Genomic DNA, 18,392 nt, shown 5'->3' with positions numbered 1-18,392 from the left:
GATCCTCTGGGCCTCTGGGCCAGCTCCTGTCCCGCCCCCGACCACGCCCAGCAGCCCCGGCCCCTCCCCGTTCACCCCGCGGCCCCGCCCACAGCCATCCTGCTGGCACACTTGAAGCTGAGCCCGGCGGAGCTGCGGCAAGTGCTCATGAGCATGGAGCCCCGGCGCCTGGAGCCCGCGCATCTTGCGCAACTGCTGCTCTTCGCGCCCGACGCCGACGAGGAGCAGCGCTACCAGGCCTACCGCGAGGCGCCCGGCCGCCTCAGCGAGCCCGACCAGTTCGTCCTGCAGGTGCTGCGGCCGGGCCACCCGCCCGGGGCCAGGGGCGGCCGCCCTGAGGCCTCGGCCTCCTCTATCGCGGCTCTGTCTTTTTGTGCGTGCGTCCCGCTCCCCTCCTGGCCCCACGCTCACACCTCTCCGAGTCTTACACCTTTAACGGCCAGCTCTCACTCGGGGTCCAGGGGAGATGGGATGAGGGTGCTCCCTAGAGGTCGTGCTTATTTTCCTAAGGGGATGCCAGGCCGCGCGCTGACGCCAGGCCGCGCGCAACCCCGCCAGGTTGCCCCGGGGCGGGGTTTCCCGGCGGCATGGATTAATGCTGGCCGTGCCTTTCTGATAGATGCTGTCGGTTCCCGAATATAAGACCCGCCTGCGCAGCCTCCACTTCCAGGCCACCCTCCAGGAGAAGACAGAGGAGATCCGGGGCAGCCTGGAGTGCTTGCGCCAGGCCTCCCTCGAGCTCAAGAACAGCCGGAAGCTTGCTAAGATCCTGGAGGTCAGGGCCACCCCCTCTCAGATCAGTCTGCCTGCCCCTCTGGCCCCTGGGGCTTCCAGCTTGGAGGCCCATCCCCAGAGGGGCCAGGGAGTGGGGGAGGACCTGCTCTCTTGTTCTCTCCCCAGTTTGTGTTGGCCATGGGCAACTATCTCAACGATGGACAGCCTCAAACCAACAAGACCACGGGCTTCAAGATCAACTTCCTGACGGAGGTGAGGGGGCCGGTCAGGCAGTCATCCATCTGTTTGCTCTAGCACTGAGGCTCCCAGGCAGGAAGAGCTGGCTACCTGAAGCCAGAATGTAACAGAAGCTAAGGTTGGGGCTTGAAAGGGTGGGGAGGCAAGGTGGCTTCTCCAGGCCTTGGAGAGACAGAGTGGTGGGAGAGGAAGGGACAGGGGAGAAGGCTCCAGGAGGAAAGGGAGAGTCTCACCTGGTGGAATCTGTGCCCTCAACACCAGAACCACTGTCAGGCCAGTCCTACCCCAGAAAGATCTAGAACCAGAAAAAGGACAACTCAAATATCCAGCCTTCTCCCTGTGTGTCTGGGACTTTCCACCACAACACCTTTGGTTGCTTTTTTAAGAGAGGAAGGACAAGTGCGTATAGATATGAACGGTTTAGGGTGTCTGAGGCTCAGCTGGGCCACAGATGGTTCCAGAAAAGCACAAAGCGGAAAAACCATGAATGATGCTCCCATTTTCGCTGGGGTTAGAAAATCTTGGGCTCCATCTGCTAACAAGAACAAGCTTACAAGGACCAAAAAGACCTAGGAGTCTCCCCTAGCTGGGGATGGGAAGGACTGGTTCCTGGGTGGGGCGCAGGGAGAGGGTCTCAAAGATCTGGGCCAGGGGACAAGCTCACGACATCCCAACAGATAAGAGCTTCAGAGTAAGGACTACTAGCCATCTGTTTATAAGCTTCAGAGTTGGCGAGTGTCAGGGGTGGGGAACTGATGCCACAGGCCAGGAAGCAGTGCTGAGTCCCTGTGATCAGGAGTCAGATGTGGTCCTGGAGGAGGACGTGTGTTGGGGTCACTTGCAGCTGAACTCCACCAAGACGGTGGACGGGAAGTCCACCTTCCTGCACATCCTCGCCAAATCGCTGAGCCAGCACTTCCCTGAACTCCTGGGCTTTGCTCAGGACCTGCCCACCGTGCCCCTGGCTGCCAAAGGTAAGCCAGGTGGGCGGGTGGGGAGGCAGAGCCCCCACAGTCCTGGGCTGGCCTCCTGGGCAGCCCCTATGAGGCTCTACCGCCTTGCCTACAGTGAACCAACGGGCCCTGACCAACGACTTGGCTGACCTCCATGGCACCATCAGTGAGATCCAGGCCGCATGCCAGAGCATGTCCCCCTCCAGCGAGGACAAGTTTGCCGTGGTCATGGCGGTATCCTGTTCCAGGGCCACAGTGGACTCAGGGGTGGGGTAGGGGTCAGGGAGAGCTGACCATCACTCCAGCGACCACTGCAGACACCATGTCCTGTCGGAGAGTCTGGGCAGAGGCTGCCATGGGTGCAGGGGTTCTAGAAGAGGGTCCATCTTAGGTCATTTAGAATCTAAGCACTTATGCTGAGGCTGTGTGTAACTGAGAAGGAGCTCTTCTGATTGGCCTAAAGCCACTCCCTTGCCCATCTGTTCTTGGCGGGGGTGGTGGGCAGCACAGCCCAGACTGCAGTCACAAGATACAAGGAGAGGTTTGTCATGTCTGACTAGCCAAAGGCGGTCAGGAGAGGAAATGTAGTAACAAATGCTATAGATTTTTTTAAAAAGGACAGAGAGGGAGAACAGGCTCAAGAGTGGTAAGAGGCCGGCCTCCATGGGTGGTTGGGGAAGAAGGTGGTAGCCTCTGGGCAGAGCCAGGAGAGCAGAGAGAGCTGCCCCACAGAGAGGGGAGCAAGTGAACGGCCTGAGGCTGGGCTGGGTGTGGCAGGTGTCAGGACAAGCCAGGAGCCTCTGACAGGGGCATGGTGCCCAGGAGAGCCAAGGGCCCCCGGGCAGTGAGGCCGCTGCTTGGGTCTCTGCCGGAGTACCTGCCCCAGGAGCCCGGAGCCGTTTCCTTAACAGAGGCCGTCAGTCTTTCCTGGAGACGGCTCAGCCATTGCTGCGGGCGCTGGACGGGCTGCAGCGAGAGGCCATGGAGGAGCTGGGCAAAGCGCTGGCCTTCTTCGGGGAAGATTCCAAAGCCACCACCTCCGAGGCTTTCTTCGGCATCTTCGCGGAGTTCATGAGCAAGTTCGAGGTGAGCCCCGGTGGGAGGCTCTGGGAGAGGGCAGGGCCCGAGGTCAAAGGAAGGGGGATCCTGTGTGAAGCCGGAGGTGGGAAAGGGGCCCTGGTGAAGGACACGCCCCCACCTGGGCGGGGCCATAGGTGTCCGCCCGGGCCGTGGGCGCGGGGCGCGGGGACCGCTGACCTAGCCCCTCCCCACGTGCTCCTCCGTCCCCAGCGAGCGCTTGGCGACCTGCAGGCAGCCGAGGGCCCGCGCAGCTCGGGGATGGTTTCGCCCCTGGCCTGGTGACGGCGGCGGCCCGCGCGCGGAGACGGACGCCTGAGGCTGCGCCCGAGAGGGTCGCGCGGACGCCGCCCCGCGTGGCCCCGAGCGGTCCGGGTGCGGAGTGGGGCCCAGCCACCCGCGCGTCTCCAGCTACCTCAGCCGTCCAGCTCCAGCCGCCCGCGAAGGTGCGGGGACCCCTTCTCAGGGCCGAGCCGGGGCGCCAAGAGTTGAGGGCGCGGGGCCGGAGCCTGCGCGCCGACTCCCCGGTACGGGTGAATCACCCGCCGACTTCCCGTGCTTCCTTGTTCCCCTCACCCCCGTCCTGCCCGTCCCCGCCCCGCTCTCGGCCCTCAGGACATCGGTGGTGTCCGCGCACTAGGGCAGCCACTTGGCCTGACGGTGCCCGGCCCCAAGCACGGACGTCTGAACCTTTCCTGAGCCTGCTCGGATCGCGCCCAGGAGACTTTCTCACGGAGCACAGAGCCCGCAGACCTCGGACTTTGGAGGCGGAGGCAGATGCCCTTGAACAAGCCACACCTGGGGCTACTTGGAAGAAGGCTGGTGCCGGCTAGAAGGGGAACCCCAAGTGCATCCCTGGGGCGGGGGCGGGGTGGGGGAGGGGAGTGAGCGCCTAGGATCCGCCTCGGAAGCTGAAAGAGGCTGGAGTCCACTGCAGCCCAGAACCGAGGCAGGCATGCTGGAGAGCAGCTGGGCAGAGATACAGGCAAGGATTCAGAAGATCCTTTATGGTAGATTGCAGAATTGAGGTATTATCCCACCGAGAAACTGAAATCCAGTTTAGAAGTGGTCACTTGGAAGTGGGGAGACTGGGAGCAGGATGGGGACGTTAAGTAGGGGCTGAGAGAACAGAAAGGTGTTTAGGTGATGGATAAACAGGACTTGGTGGCCGGTTGCCAGGCTTCTGTCCTGGGTGGGTGGTGGTGATGTTCCCTAGAACAGGTCGCGTTCAGGCAGTAACCCCATCTGGGACAGCTCTGGGGTCCCAGAGTCTGTTTCACACGTGTATCTTGGGATGCAGCGGGGAGTTACCTGGATGCTGGGAGCAGGGCAGGTGCTGGGGGCACCGTTTTCGTTTCTTGGTTCCATCCTTTCCATTCTCCGGTTGACAAGCCCTGGGTTGGCAGCTTCCAGCTACCTCTTGCCCCGACTTTCTTCCAGAGAAGCCTGGAATGGGCTTTGGAGCCCACTCTTTGGGCTGTTCTTTCTCCCACCGTGACTGAGTAGCTGGTGTTGCCCCTGGACAGCGTTGGGGACCCATTCAGTTCTTCCCAGTCTCCCACCAGCCCCGTCTTTGAGACCACGTATGTTTTTTCTTCGTTTCCCACTCACAGCCACTGTATAGAAATGTCTAAACCAAGCTGTGTGATTCAGGTGGGGGATATGCACCCAGAGGTGGCTCGTGGAGGGCATTTCTCCCCAGCAGCTCAAGCTGGATAAGTTTCGTAAGTTCCCAAAGCCTTTGAGAAAGGTGTCGGAAGGTCCATTAAAATCCACGTGTGAGGTCTGTAGAGACTAGAGATTGCACCGGCTATGAACAGACATGACCCTCCAGGCCCTGTATGGCATTTTTCCTGCAAACTAGAAACCTCTCCAGGTATATCCAGCCCCATGCCAGGGGATCCAGGTTGACAAGCCAATCTCTAGCTGGGTTTTCTCCCCACAGTGCTTTGTATGTGCATGCTCAGTTGCTCAGTCGTGTCTGACTCTTTGCCCATGGACTGTAGCCCACCAGGCTCCTCTGTCCATGGAATTTTCCAGGCAAAAATATGGGAGTGGGTTGCCATTCCCTTCTCCAGGGGATCTTCCCGACCCAGGGATCGAACCTAGATCTCCTGCATTGTAGGCGGATTCTTTACCGTCTGAGCCACCAGAGAAACCTATAATGGCTTGTAGCTGTTACTTATTTCCCACACAATGCTGTGTAACAAACTGTCCCAAAACTCAGTGACTGAAAACAGCAGCCACTACCACTCTTGAGTCCATGGGTCACCTGGGCAGTTCTAATCTGAGCTGGGCTCAGTGGACTCACTCATGTCTCTGCAGTCATCTGTGGAATCTGGGTCAGTGGTCAGCTTTGCTAGTCACACAGGGCTCTTTCCACGTCTGGGGCCTTGGCTGGGACCATTGAGATGGCTTCGTGTGGTCCCTTATCCTCCAGCCAAATAGCCAGGACGGTTCACACGGTAAAGGCAAGGGTCCAAGAGAGCAAGCGAAGGCAGAGAAAAGCCCTGAAAGCCCAACCTCAGAACTGGCACACCATCCCTTCTGTCACATTCTGTTGTCAAAGCAAGTGATGAGTCTAGCCCAGATTCTAGGGGAGGGGAAATAGACTCCCCTTTTGATGAGAGGGGGTGGGTGGGTGAAAGTCGCTCAGTCGTGTCCTACTCTTTGCGACCCCATGGACTGTATAATCCATGGAATTCTCCAGGCCAGAATACTGGAGTGGGTAGCCTTTCCCATCTCCAGGGGATCTCCCCAACCCAGGGATCGAACCCAGGTCTCCCGCATTGCGGGCGGGTCTTTACCAACTGAGCCACCTGGGAAGCCCCTCTTGATGAGAGATGCTGCAAAACCACAAGGCAGAGGGTGTGGGCTCAGGGTCAGGTGGTCAGAGGCACTGTCGCCATCAGTCTGCTGTGTCCATCCATGGCCAGGCGTCCTGGAGAACCTCCCAGCCTCCTTGTGGTCCTCAGAGGGCCCTGTCCTCCCTGGACCCAGCAGAGCTCTGCTCACCCTCCTTGTGAGTCCTCCAAGCACCACGCTTTTCCTTCTGTCTCACCTAGTCACCCTCGAGTCACCGGAGCCCTCTCCAGATGCTCTCAGTCTGGGGGCAATGGCGATCTGTGCCTGCCTAGCAGCCAGTGTCCCTTCTGCTGGGGGAAGCTCCCTATTTCTCTTTTGGGAAATTATCCCTCCTCTGCCTCCAGGCCTTGGAATGTTGCTGAGTGGATAAGACTGGTTCGTGGGACTCTGGCCAGGCGGCTGAGAGTCAATTCAAGACTCAAGTTAGAAGTGTTTGGAAAGGAAGCCCCTTTCTTCTGGATGTATCATTGGGTGTGTAGAGGGTGCGATCCTGGAAGGAGCTGCCAGGACCACCACGTGGAAGGCACCTACCTGGGTGTAAACCAGTACGGAAGAAAAGGAGAGAAGACCACTCCGGCCTTCTCCTTGCCCCTGAGTCCAACTGTGCCTGAAGCAGACATCCTGACTTTCCAGTTTCCAAGCTGACAAATTGGCCCCCTCCCACCTTTTGTAAATTTTAAAAAATTTCTTTTAGTTTTTTGGCTTAGGCTGGTTTGAATGGGTTTCTGTCACTTGCAACACAAAGAGGGTGAACCAATCAACAGATGGTTACAGATGTTCAGTGTTTTAACCTCAGTGCATTCTCTTCATTCACAAATGCATTCGCCAGTACAGTCTGACTGCCTCCTACAGGCTGGCGCGATGCTGCGTGCAGATGTCAGCCTCTCTGGTTTCCCAGGGTCATATTTCACGGCGATTCTTCACCTGAGTCAGCACAAAGCCCTGTATGTGAGCCAATTTGTGTGCCATACCCACTCCCGGCCCCCATTCCTCACGAAATGACGAAGTATAACAAGCAGGAATGGATTTCCCTCTAAATAATACTACAGAATAGCGTGGCCCAATCACACGCCACCTTCTCTAATAACGTCTGTTAACGGTTACTAGGTAGCGGGCTCCGTGGTTCTACATATATCACTTTACGTTCCCAATGACCCTCTGAGGTGGGTTTTGTTATCTTCTTTTTACAAATAAAACATCTGAAACTTAGGAAGGTTATGTGACTTGCTGGATGGAAAGTCAAGTCTGTCTAAATCCCAAGCCCATCCTCTGAGCGGAAACCACTTCTTTGTCGTGCTTATGTGATTTGGCAAAACATCTATGAGTGTTCCAGGGGCCACTGACGCTGGCAACTTCAACAGAAAGACAGCCCTGCCTCTTTTCGTAGCCCATTCTGTTCCTCTCGGCTCAGGCTACCACAGCAAAATATCTTAGGCTGAGTGGCTTGAATGAATGCATGTGTGCGTGTTCAGCTGTGTCCAACTCTTTTCTATCCCATGGACTATAGCCCCCAGGCTCCTCTGTCCATGGGATTCTCCAGGCAAGAATACTGAAATGGATTGTCATTTCCTTCTCCAGGGAACTTTCTGATCCAGGAATCAAGCCTGTATCTCCTGCAGACATTTATCCTCTCCCAGCCCTGGAGGCTGGAAGTCCAAGATCAATGTCTCGGAAGGCTGGGTTTCTCCCGAGCCTGCTCTCCTTGGCTTGTAGGTAGCTGCTCCTCAGTGACCTCACGTGCCCTTTGCCCCGGGCATTGCTGGTGTCTCTTCTTGTAGTGACACCAGTCCCACTGGATTAGAGTTCCATCCTTACGATTCCTTTAAGCCTAGATACTGGGTTGGCCAAAAAGTTTGTACAGGTTTTTCTGTACACTATTATGGAAAAACACCAACAAACTTACTGGCCAACCCAATACCTCCTTAAAGAACTTATGTCCAAATGCAGTCACCTTCTGAGGTGTTGGGGGCTAGGACTTCCACACCAGCATTTGGGGAGGGAGACACAGTTCAGCCCATGTCACCTCCTTATCAGGTGCCATGGATCTAACAGTGCTGGTTCCAAGAAAGCCACGGAGATCCGAGCTCAGCGGATGCTCCAGAGAGAAAGGATTTGGGCGAGCAGCTTATCTCCCTTTCTCCTCCATCTGCACACTTCTGTGTCCCTGCCCTCACCTTCATCCCATACCGTCCGGGCCTTGCTCTCAACTCCAATCTGTTGCTAATTCTTTGTGCCATATCTCCACCTCCCCAAGCTCCCAGGGGTTCCAACACACCCGTGACCACAAAGCGTTTTCCACTGGCTCTTTCCTCCTCGCCAATAAACACCCCTCTACCTGCAGCCCTCAAAGAAGAGTCTAGAGCCCAGTGGCTCGGGTCCCCTCACTCCCTCTTTTAGACCAAATCTTGGAGTTATTGAAGCGTTTTATCTACACTTGCCACCTCTGCATCCTCGCCGTCCACTCACCACTCAGCACCAGGCAGCCTGGCTTTCTCTGCCATCATCCGCTGCAGCTGCCGTCACCCTGACCAGGAAACCACAGGAAGTGCTCGTTATCCCTATCTTCACTGACCTTTGTTTAAGCAGCACCCAGCACTGTTTGCCCTCCCTTGGCAAATTCTTACACACCCAGGCTTCAGCTAGCAGATGTCTATTCAATGATAACCCATTCGTCAGCCTGACTTGCCATCAGCCCGGCTGCTTCTGGCCTTTGCCTCCAGCAAGGGTTCGATAATCGCCCATTAAATTAAATCGAAATAACATCAAGGTGGGGGCGACCAAGCTGTTCAGGAAAACCGACTTGCTCCTTTCCGTGAAACATTTTGGCCACATGGATGCAAAGCCCTAAGGCCAAAGTTTGCAGAGGGAAGATCCACAGAGGCTGGACGAGGAATGCAGCCTGCGGAGGAGCAAGGAAACAGCCCACGGCCGAGGGTGACAGGTGACTGACGAGGAGGAGCAGGCAGGGGCCGCAGGGAGAGCAGATGTGTGCTGTCTGCCCACGTGGGGTGGGGGGACCCCACGCCCTCCAGCCAGTGGACTTCTGTTTGGGAAGGCAGGACTTGCATTACCTGGTCTTCAGACTTTCTCAAAGGAAAATAGAAATCCAGATTGATTATTTCAAATGTCCTATGATGGCAACCAACTCAAAACTTTAAGGGAGATGATCAGTTATGAGCCAAAGAAACCATTTCTGTGAGCTAGGTGGAGCCCAGCTGTGAGTTTGCAGCCCCTGAAATTAAGCATCTGGTCACTTGACTCAGACTACCCTGGAGTGGAGGGGAGTGCTCCCTCAAAAGGGACTTGATTCATTAGTAAATGTTAGCAAGGGAGGTGTTTGAGGCTAGTTGGCAGTTCTGGCTTCTGGATGGAAAAGTGCTGATCATTTTGAAGATGCCCTTTGTTTTAGGAAATTCACCCAGATTATGGACCATTTGGTCACAGGACCCTTGGGTCAGGAAGATCCCCCAGAGAAGGCAATAGCAACCCACTCCAGTACTCTTGCCTGGAAAAGCCCATGGATGGAGGAGCCTGGTGGGCTGCAGTCTATAATGGTCGCAGAGTTGGACATGACTGAGCGCGCATGCGTACAAAGGCAGGACCCACGCAGCATTTGCTGGCAGAGGCATGGGGACCGGGATGTCACCATGAAGCTAAGTGCTATGACACAGACCATTGGCTTAAGGGTCTATTTGGTTGTACAAGTTAGCAAAATCTTTATCTTGATTGTGCTCTAAGAGGTAGTGAAGATATTTTAAGGAGATTTTAACTGGAGTCCTGACGTCCCCAGCATTGAATAAAAGCACTGGTTGTGTGTTCTTGGACCTTGCAAAGTTAGTGGGGAGGTTTCCACAGAAGGAAATGGCTGACCCAATGCCCAGCACCTAGGAGCTAGAAAGCCTGGGAAGTAAAGAAGGGGAGAGTCCTCTGGGGGTGGAGCTGGGGGTCTCCCCCACTAGCAGGAAGTACGCTGGACCCGGAGGAAGAGGCCCCAAAGTGGAATTATAGCTTCAACCTGGAAGCCCTGCCCTCCTGCTCTGCGCTTTGGGCAGACACCATCAGGGGACCGTACTTGTGTGGGCAGGACTTGTATGTGCATGTTCTATCGAGTGATTCAGAGAATGCGAATAGGGCAGAAGTAATGGCTCTGAGCGTAAAAGCTGGGCCCAGGTGTCAGATTTCCAGGACATGACCACATCCTTCAGGGATCCCTCAGAAGCTCCTTAAGGAGGGGAACCCCAAGAGAAAGACTGGATTTCCTGCCAATGTAAGCCATTTCATCTGTTTTACCATTTCTAAGCGTCTGTTATCAGCCATTGAATCTGCTTCATAAGAAAGTTATCCTTAGATCATCAAGGGTCTTTAAGCAATCATTCATCCTGACTGGTAAAGGCATTTGGTGGTGCTAGTGGTAAAGAATCTGTCTGCCAAAGCAGCAGCCTCAAGAGATGCGGGTTTGATCCCTGGGTGAAGAACCCCTGAGTAGGAAATGGCAACCCACTCCAGTCTTCTTGCCTGGAAAAAGTCCATGGGCAGAGGAGCCTGGCAGGCTACAGCCCATGAGACTGCAAAGAGTGGGACATGATTGAGCACTTGTCAACAGCAGCATTCTCTTCAAATAATTTTATAGTATTCAAGAGTTCAGTTCAGTCGCTCAGTCGTGTCCGACTCTTTGTGACCCCATGAACTGCAGCATTCCAGGCCTCCCTGTCCATCATCAACTCCCGGAGTCCACCCAAATCCATGTCCATTGAGTCGGTGATGCCATTCAACCATCTCATCCTCTGTCATCCCCTTCTCCTCCTGCCTTCAATCTTTCCCAGCATCAGGGTCTTTTCAAATGAGTCAGCACTTCGCATCAGGTGGCCAAAGTATTGGAGTTCCAGTTTCAAAATCAGTCCTACCAATGAACACCCAGGACTGATCTCCTTTAGGATAGACTGGTTGGATCTCCTGGCAGTCCAAGGGACTCTCAGGAGTCTTCTCCACAGTTCAAAAGCATCAATTCTTTGGCGCTCAGCTTTCTTTATAGTTCAACTCTCACATCCATACATGACCACTGGAAAAACTATAGCCTTGACTAGACGGACCTTTGTTGACAAAGTAAAATCTCTGCTTTTTAATGTGCTTTCTAGGTTGGTCATAACTTTCCTTCCAAGGAGTAAGTGTCTTTTAATTTCATGGCTGCAGTCACCATCTGCAGTGATTTTGGAGCCCAGAAAAATAAACTCAGCCACTGTGTCCACTGTTTCCCCATCTATTTGCCACGAAGTGATGGGACCGGATGCCATGTGTATCTGCATATGTGTGCGTATCCACACACAGTCTTTCCATGGGCTCAGATACATAATATGCAGAAATAAACCTCATATCTGACCTCATACCCATTCAGAAATGCATGTTTCCACCACAAACTTACATGCAAAAGGAAGAAGAGGGGAATTCCCCCGACGTCTAGTGGTTAGGACTTCTCCTTCCAATGCAGGGGGTATGGGTTAGATCTCTGGTTGCAGAGCTAAGATCCCACATGCCTCCAGGCCAAAACCAACCAACCAAACAAACAAACCATAAAGCAGAAGCAATATTGTAACAAATTCAATAAAGAATTTAAGATGGTCCACATCAAAAAATCTTAAGAAACAAGAAGAGAAAAAGAAGTACAATTTCATGTCATTCTATTACACAGCAAACTGAAATGTGTACAGAAGGTGTGGACAATGCTTACTTAGGACTGAAAGTCTATCTCAGAAGGTCAAGAAAAGAGTGAAAAGAAACTGCAAATCTCTTAGGTATGACTCTGTCAATATGATCCAACATGCCATGATTTTTTAGCAAAAAAAAAAAAAAAAAGCTCACAAAGTCTACTCTGTACTGATAAAAATACACACAGAACTCTACCCAAAACGGATGGAGAGATGGAAAGAAGACAGCATTTTCAAAGCATCTGGGTACTTTCAGTGTTTAACTTCGTATTGCTCTGATAGAATGTCATTTTATGCATTTATCTCTAAGAATGATAAGTGGTCGTGTGCTCTGAATCTTTTTCGCTTACAGAAGAAAAAATAAGAATAAGTGACAGGACCCCAGCCATTGCCGAGACACACAAGTGTGTGCTGTATGTAAATGTTTACACCATCTGGCAACTTCTCACTATACGAATCATTTGGTTTTACAGTGATCTGGTTGCCAGTAAGTGGCCCCCAATATTGAGTAGTCTCAGACTTTTGCACTTACCAGTCAGTGGACATATTTGAAATACAAAATATTTGCAGTTTTGGTAACTTACACATTAGTTACCCAAACCATTTAAGAGTCCCCCCAAATATCAACAAATCAGCAGATGTACACCAGTATCAAGAATATAGACCCATTTCTCATTTGCTCAAGAAATTCATTGCAAAAAGAAATTCATCGCAAAATCTCAATTAGCTTTTTCTTATACCAAGTGATATTTCTGAAAAATGCTGTGTAAATGGACACTAATAGTGAACACTAATAATAATGCTGGTTCAGGAGCCAAATTACTGAGTCGTAAGGGATCACCAGTGTGGGAGACATTGTTTGTCAGTTTCTTTTTGTGCCTTGGAAAACTCCGTCCTGCCCTGCTGTCCCCTCGCTGCGGGGTTTCTGCCTAATGATGGGCTAGCTGCTGGCTTCTTGCGCTTTCCTGGGACTCCCAAAGCCTCCGCCCCGCAGAATTCTGGTCTTCACATCCTCTGAGCCGTCAGTCTGTCTTGCTTCTCTAGTCTTCCTTCTGGGATCCTTTTCATTCTTCCTCAAGTCCTTTTTTTTTTGTTTTGTAGTGAGGATCTGTCGGTGGTAAATACTTTCAGATTCGCACCTGAGCATGCCTTTGTAATCAGTTCTTGAAGGACAGTTTTAGCGGGTGTACCATTGTAGGTTGACAGTTGTATTTTCTCATCCGTTTGAAGGTTATTACACTGGCTTCTGACTTCCAGTTTTGATACGGAGAAGTCAGCAGCGAGTCTACTTATCATTCTGTGGCAACAGGTAGGTATACTTGTTTCCTAGAACTGCATTCCCAAACTGCCACCAACCGGGTGGCTTAAAATAACAGGAGTGTGCTCTCTCGAAGTTTGAAAGACCAGAAGTCCAAACTCAAGTCAGGAGGGTTTCCTCCCTTCTAGCCTCTGATGGTTACCAGATCACCAGTAATCCTTGGCATTCCCTGGCTCGTAGATGCCCCACAGCATCCTCCACCATCACATACCGTCTTCCCTGCCTGTCAGTGTCTTCACATGAGAGTGTGTGTGTGTGTGTGTGTGTGTACGCCTGCATCTCCGTGTTTTCTTATAAGTCACTGGATTAGGACCCATCCTACTCCAATATGACCTCACCTTAACTAATTATATCTGCAAAGACCCTATTTCCAAATGACCTCACACTCTGAGGTTCCAGGTGGACAGGAATTGGCGGTGGAGGAGGGGGTATTATTTGACCCAGAGCAGTAGCTTATGTGACCACCACAACTGTATCAGAGACACAGACAAATCTCTGTGCTTGATTTCAGAGCTTTCTCATTGTTCTTGACATTCTTCTGTGTCTAGAAAGGTATTTCATTCTCTTTATATTTATCTTTAAAATTTAAAAGTGTTTATACAGTTTTAATACTGATTTTTTTTTGTTTTGTTTTTAGCCATAATGCATGGCATGTGGGATCTTAGTTCCCCAACCAGGGATTGAACCCATGCTGCCTGCATTTGAAACATGGCCTGTTAACCACTAGACCGCCAGGGAAGCTCTTATACAATTTTTAAAGGTTACGTTCCATGTATAGTTATTACGAAATATTGGCTATATTCCCTGTGTTGTTCAATACATCTCTGAGCCTGTCTTACACCCAGTTGTTTTTACGTCCCACTCCTGTACCCCTATATTGTCGCTCCCCGCCTCTCCTCACTGCTAACCCCCACTAGTTGGTTCTGTGTATCTGTGCATCTGCTCCTTTTTTGTTGTTATATTCACTAGTTTGCTGTATTTTTAGATTCTGCACATAACTGATATTATACAGTATTTGTCTTTATCTGTCTGACCTTTTTATTTTTTTTGGCTGCACTATGCCGCTTGCGGGAATCTTAGTCCCCACACCCGTGATTGAACCCGGGCCCTGACCGTTAAAGTGACAGGTCCTAACGACTGGACCTCCAGGGAATTCCCTGTCTGACTTATTTCACTTAGCATAATGTCCCTGGTCAGGGAATTAAATCCCACATGCTATATGGCGTGGCAAAGCAAAAGCAAAAAATGTTTAAGTCCCATGGGATGATGACATTCAGAGAGTTAATGAGGAAGAAGAATAGTTATAATTTTTAATTATTTAAAAACAAGATGCAATTTTACATTTTAATATACAGAGAGAGTACATATGTTTTAAACGCCAGGACAAAAGACTCTCTAACAGGCTATTCACCATGAAGTGAATGAAGCTTAAGCTCCAGAGCCTGCCACTTGCACAGGTTACTTGGAAGGCCCTGGGAGGGGCTCTGACTAGGCATTTCCAGAATCCTGTGTTTTCACAAATTTTGCAGAAGTGAGATATTTGAACCACAATCAGTTAAGATGCCTGACTCCACTCCACGTCCTGCTCCCTCACAGTCTACCTGTTCAGGGAGAGGGCCCCGAGCATTTCCGCACCCCGGCAAAGGGGAAGCTGAATGGAGGACACTTGCCACTTAGGTTTAGCCGGACACATTAGAGGACCCACAGTCCTGTCCACGTCCAGCCCGGTAATTGCTAGCTGTCTCGGTGTCCGAAGGGTTCCCAGGCATGCCCGTACCATCTCACCTGGGGCAGGTGTGGGGTCAGAGATCAGATCAGATAAAGACCTGTCCCACAGCACCCCGCCCTGGAGGTGTCCCAGCTTGGGCCCCTTGGAGGCAGAGCCTGGGGTGCGAGAAGTTGACTAGGGATCGAGGCCTGGGAGAGGAAGGAGAGAATACGTGAACGCTGACACAGGCCTGACACAGCCTCAGCCCAGCAGGTGGGACCTTCCGGAGGGGGAAATGTCCACTGGAGCGTCCTCTGTGAGCTGAGGGGCAGCCTCTTTACGCTCAGTGGCTGAGGATGGCTGCCCTGGGATGGGCAGGACCTCCGATGAAGCAGCTCCCAGTGGCTGAGTCAGACTGAAGTTACAGACGCCCGAGCCTGACCTCGCTCTACGTGGCTGACCATGCGCCCCATGGCGGAACGGGCGGCTCCTCCTCCAAGGGGATCCTGGCGTTTCACAGCCTGTGGTGATTAAACATGCATCTTTCTCCCCCTCCCCCCCACACCCACCCATATATTAGGGAGTTGTGGTCCTCCGGGATTCTGGTGGGCTTTGCTTCTCACTTTCATTAGAAGAAATTACAGTATTCCCTAGGGGCACAGGTTCCATCCGTGGTTGGGGAACTAAGCAAGCCACGCATTGTGGCCAAAAATAATTTTTTTTTAATCAAATAAATAAATGAAAAGGGAAGTTAGCAGGATGAACTGTTGCCATGGCTGCAGGCAGCCTCCCATCTTGCCTCTCTTCCATTCTGGATTCCCCTTGCCTTTGGTTACTACCTCTGCTGGCTTTGGTGGCTGAGCTGGGGATAAGATCCAGACCGTCATCCCCCAGGCACGTGCCCTTGTCAGGCTGGGGTTACCGTACCCATTAGTTTGTGGTCATAACTGTGCAAAGGACTCTCAGGAAGCTCTGCGTATTACTAGATCACCTGAATTTTATGGAGCAGCAGCTGACCTGCCTCCTCTTGGCATCGGGGTCAATTTCCCCATCAAAGTGGGACTCTTCTCCTTGCCAGGTGGTCCCTGCACACAAGAAGCCCAAAGTGCCCGGGCAGCAGCTGTGGCTCACCATCCCATTGGACTCTTTCGTGCCCCTTAGTAGACGTGTCCCCACTTTGGGGATCAGGACTCTAGCCCCGCAGAGCCCAGAGTTCCAGCAGCAGAAGTGATGGGTTGTCCCTTTCCAAGACCAGGTGATGGAAAGAAAGAGCATCTCCTCTTACTTTCTCGCCTGTGTGCTCAAAGAGAACCCGGCTGCCGTGGTCTAGCTGCTGGAGGGTGAGGCCCATGTGGCAGAGGACAGATGTTTCCTGCCAACAGCCAGCGAGGGCCCAAGGCCTGCCAATGACCACATCAGTGAGCTTGAAAGCTGATCGTCCCCAGTCATCCTCCACTCGGGCCTCAAGACCATCACAGCCCTGGTCAATGCCTTGATAACTGAGTCCCTGACCCAGAGACCCCCAGCTGAGCTGCAACCAGACTCCTGACCCACTGAGACTGAGAGAGAATGAATGCTCATTGTTTTCAGCTGCTAGGTTTGGAGATAATGTGTTACCCAGCAACAGACATAACACACGGGACCATTCCAGCTTCCACACCTTGGTGCCCAGGTCCACACACTCTTCCTCATGAGGAACAGTGCCAGGCAGAGGGCTCTGGGCTTGCACTGTCCTGGCGGGTGGCGCCCCGGCTTGCCGAGCGCGAGCTGGCATGTCAGCTGTGCCTTCCACAGGCTGTGCCATCATGTCACCCCTAGCTGGCAGCTTCTGGGTGGTGTGGCGTGTAGTATTGCCAGTGGGTCATGAGCCTACTCCCCATCACCTCCTCTGCCGAGGAGTAGACCCTTCATCAGGCTGTAGTATGACGTGGGATCCCATGCTGGTAGATCAAGCACTCAGTCAGCTCTCAGCACGTGGTGTCAACAAAGCTCTGTGGGCAGGAAACGTGGGTGTAAGCTGACTTGTTGCCGAGCACGGGCTCTAGGTACACGGGCTCAGGAGTTGCAGCTTGTGGGCTTAGCTGCTCTTTCACCTGTGGGATCTTCCTAGACCAGGGATCAAACCCATATTCTCTGCATTGGCAGGCAGATTATTATTATTTTTTAAAATTGTTTTTGGCTGCACTGAGTGTTTGTTGCTGCTCGAGGGCTTTCTCTAGTTGCAGTGAGCAGGGCCTGCTCTTCACTGCGGTGCACGGGCTTCTCGTGCCATTCTGGTGGCTTCCACGGTCGTGCAGCACAGGCTCTAGGCAGGCAGGCTTCAGTAATTGCAGCACCTGGGCTCAGAAGTTGTGGTGCATCGACTAAGTTGCTCCACAGCACGTGGAATCTTCTGGGACCCGGGATCAAACCTGCGTCCCCTGGATTGGCAGGCAGATTCTTATCCATTGGACCACCAGGGACGTCTGGGAGCACCACGTTCTTGAATCTTCTCCATAACTGCCTGTGGATCAGGCCTCTTGGCAACCACACTAGCCTTGATGATTTGATCAGTCACGATGCTCATGGTGACCCCCTGACTTTTGGCCTCTCTTGCCGGACCCTACCATCCCTGTTGGTCTCTAACGACAGCTCCTCCTATCGTTAGCCTGGCCAGTGGAGGGGAGTCATCACTATGAGGGGCACTGGTGTCCCTCTGGCCGGGTTCTCAAAGCGCCATCCCTGGCCCAGCAGGATACTGACAGGCTCCACCGCAGACCCACTGAGTCAGACGCTGGGGATGGGCCGGCCATCTGGGTCTCAGCAAGCCCTCCGCAGGCTTCAAACGCACGTCCAGGTTTGAGGACAACTGAATTCAGGACTCGATGAAGGGTGCGTCCTCTGGGCTCTCCTGCAGGACAAAATCCCATCCCACCGTGTGCCCTGATATTGCCCTAATGGTCCAGGAGCGAGCGACGAGAATGAAGACAGAACATGAAATCTGGTGCTGTGGGTCAGGGGACCTGCAGCCTCTACTGGGCTGCGGTGCAGAGTCCACTCTGAGTCCGGCTTTTATTCTTGATTGTAGCTACAAGAATTTCTTTAATCTTATCTTTTTCAAGACACTACACTGACATAGTCCAGATCTCCTTGTTTTCACCCCAGGCCGTCCCCTTCTGGTCTAGTCTCAGGAACAATCATCAAGTACACGGGTGGCCTTCATGCCTGACCCCCGACCCAGTGTTTCAAGGTCCATGCTTTCATGACCCCAGTCATACTCCCTTCTGGGTCTGGTCTCGGGGTTTGTAACAAGGCTATTATTCTAAGAAAAACATAAAAGATAATAATTAACACAGTTCTTAATATATGCCGTTTTTCCAGGTGCTATTTCTGTGGAATTTCTCAAGGCTGTGAAAGTACATTATTAGGAATTCCCACTACACCCTGACACCCTAGCATTTTGACCTCATTCACCGAGAGCCATCATTTTCTCCAGGCTTCTGGAAGCCATCTTAATTGTTCACACCAACTGGGTGCATCGAAATTTTCCTTCAAGTTCAGCCCTGGGGCTGGAACTAGGAAGGTTCAGGCTTGAGTCCTGACTCCCTCTCCTGCAGGGCGGGAGGACTTCCCTGCGGACAGTGAGGGAGGCCTATTGGCTTCCTAGCCTGCCTTTCGGAGAAGGCAGTGGCACCCTACTCCAGTACTCTTGCCTGGAAAATCCCATGGATGGAGGAGCCTGGTGGGCTGCAGTCCATGGGGTCGCTAGGAATCAGACACGACTGAGCGACTTCACTTTCACTTTTCACTTGCATGCA

At 52.6% G+C, this 18,392-nt stretch overlaps 1 protein-coding gene across 5 annotated transcripts in view; it reads left to right on the top strand.

Moving 5' to 3' along the window:
- GRID2IP (Grid2 interacting protein) overlaps positions 1-7,076 on the top strand; it is a 35,570-nt gene extending 28,494 nt beyond the window's left edge. For 4 of the 5 annotated variants that reach the window (XM_024984878.2, XM_024984880.2, XM_024984879.2 and 1 more), the window contains 7 exons: positions 95-291; positions 620-775; positions 901-987; positions 1,817-1,946; positions 2,041-2,159; positions 2,847-3,011; positions 3,216-7,076. In XM_024984878.2, the coding sequence (XP_024840646.1) occupies positions 95-291; positions 620-775; positions 901-987; positions 1,817-1,946; positions 2,041-2,159; positions 2,847-3,011; positions 3,216-3,287 (926 nt within the window). In that variant the 3' untranslated portion in view covers positions 3,288-7,076. The remainder of the gene's footprint in view (positions 1-94; positions 292-619; positions 776-900; positions 988-1,816; positions 1,947-2,040; positions 2,160-2,846; positions 3,012-3,215) is intronic. The other variant, NM_001192480.1, reaches the window with a different exon arrangement.
- The last annotated feature ends 11,316 nt before the right edge of the window (positions 7,077-18,392 follow it).

This window comes from Bos taurus, chromosome 25 (genome assembly GCF_002263795.3).
Source record: "Bos taurus isolate L1 Dominette 01449 registration number 42190680 breed Hereford chromosome 25, ARS-UCD2.0, whole genome shotgun sequence".
NCBI classification, from domain to species: domain Eukaryota; kingdom Metazoa; phylum Chordata; class Mammalia; order Artiodactyla; family Bovidae; genus Bos; species Bos taurus.
The sequence above is the reverse complement of the archived record's forward strand: the minus strand, read 5'-3'. Positions and strand labels throughout refer to the sequence as shown.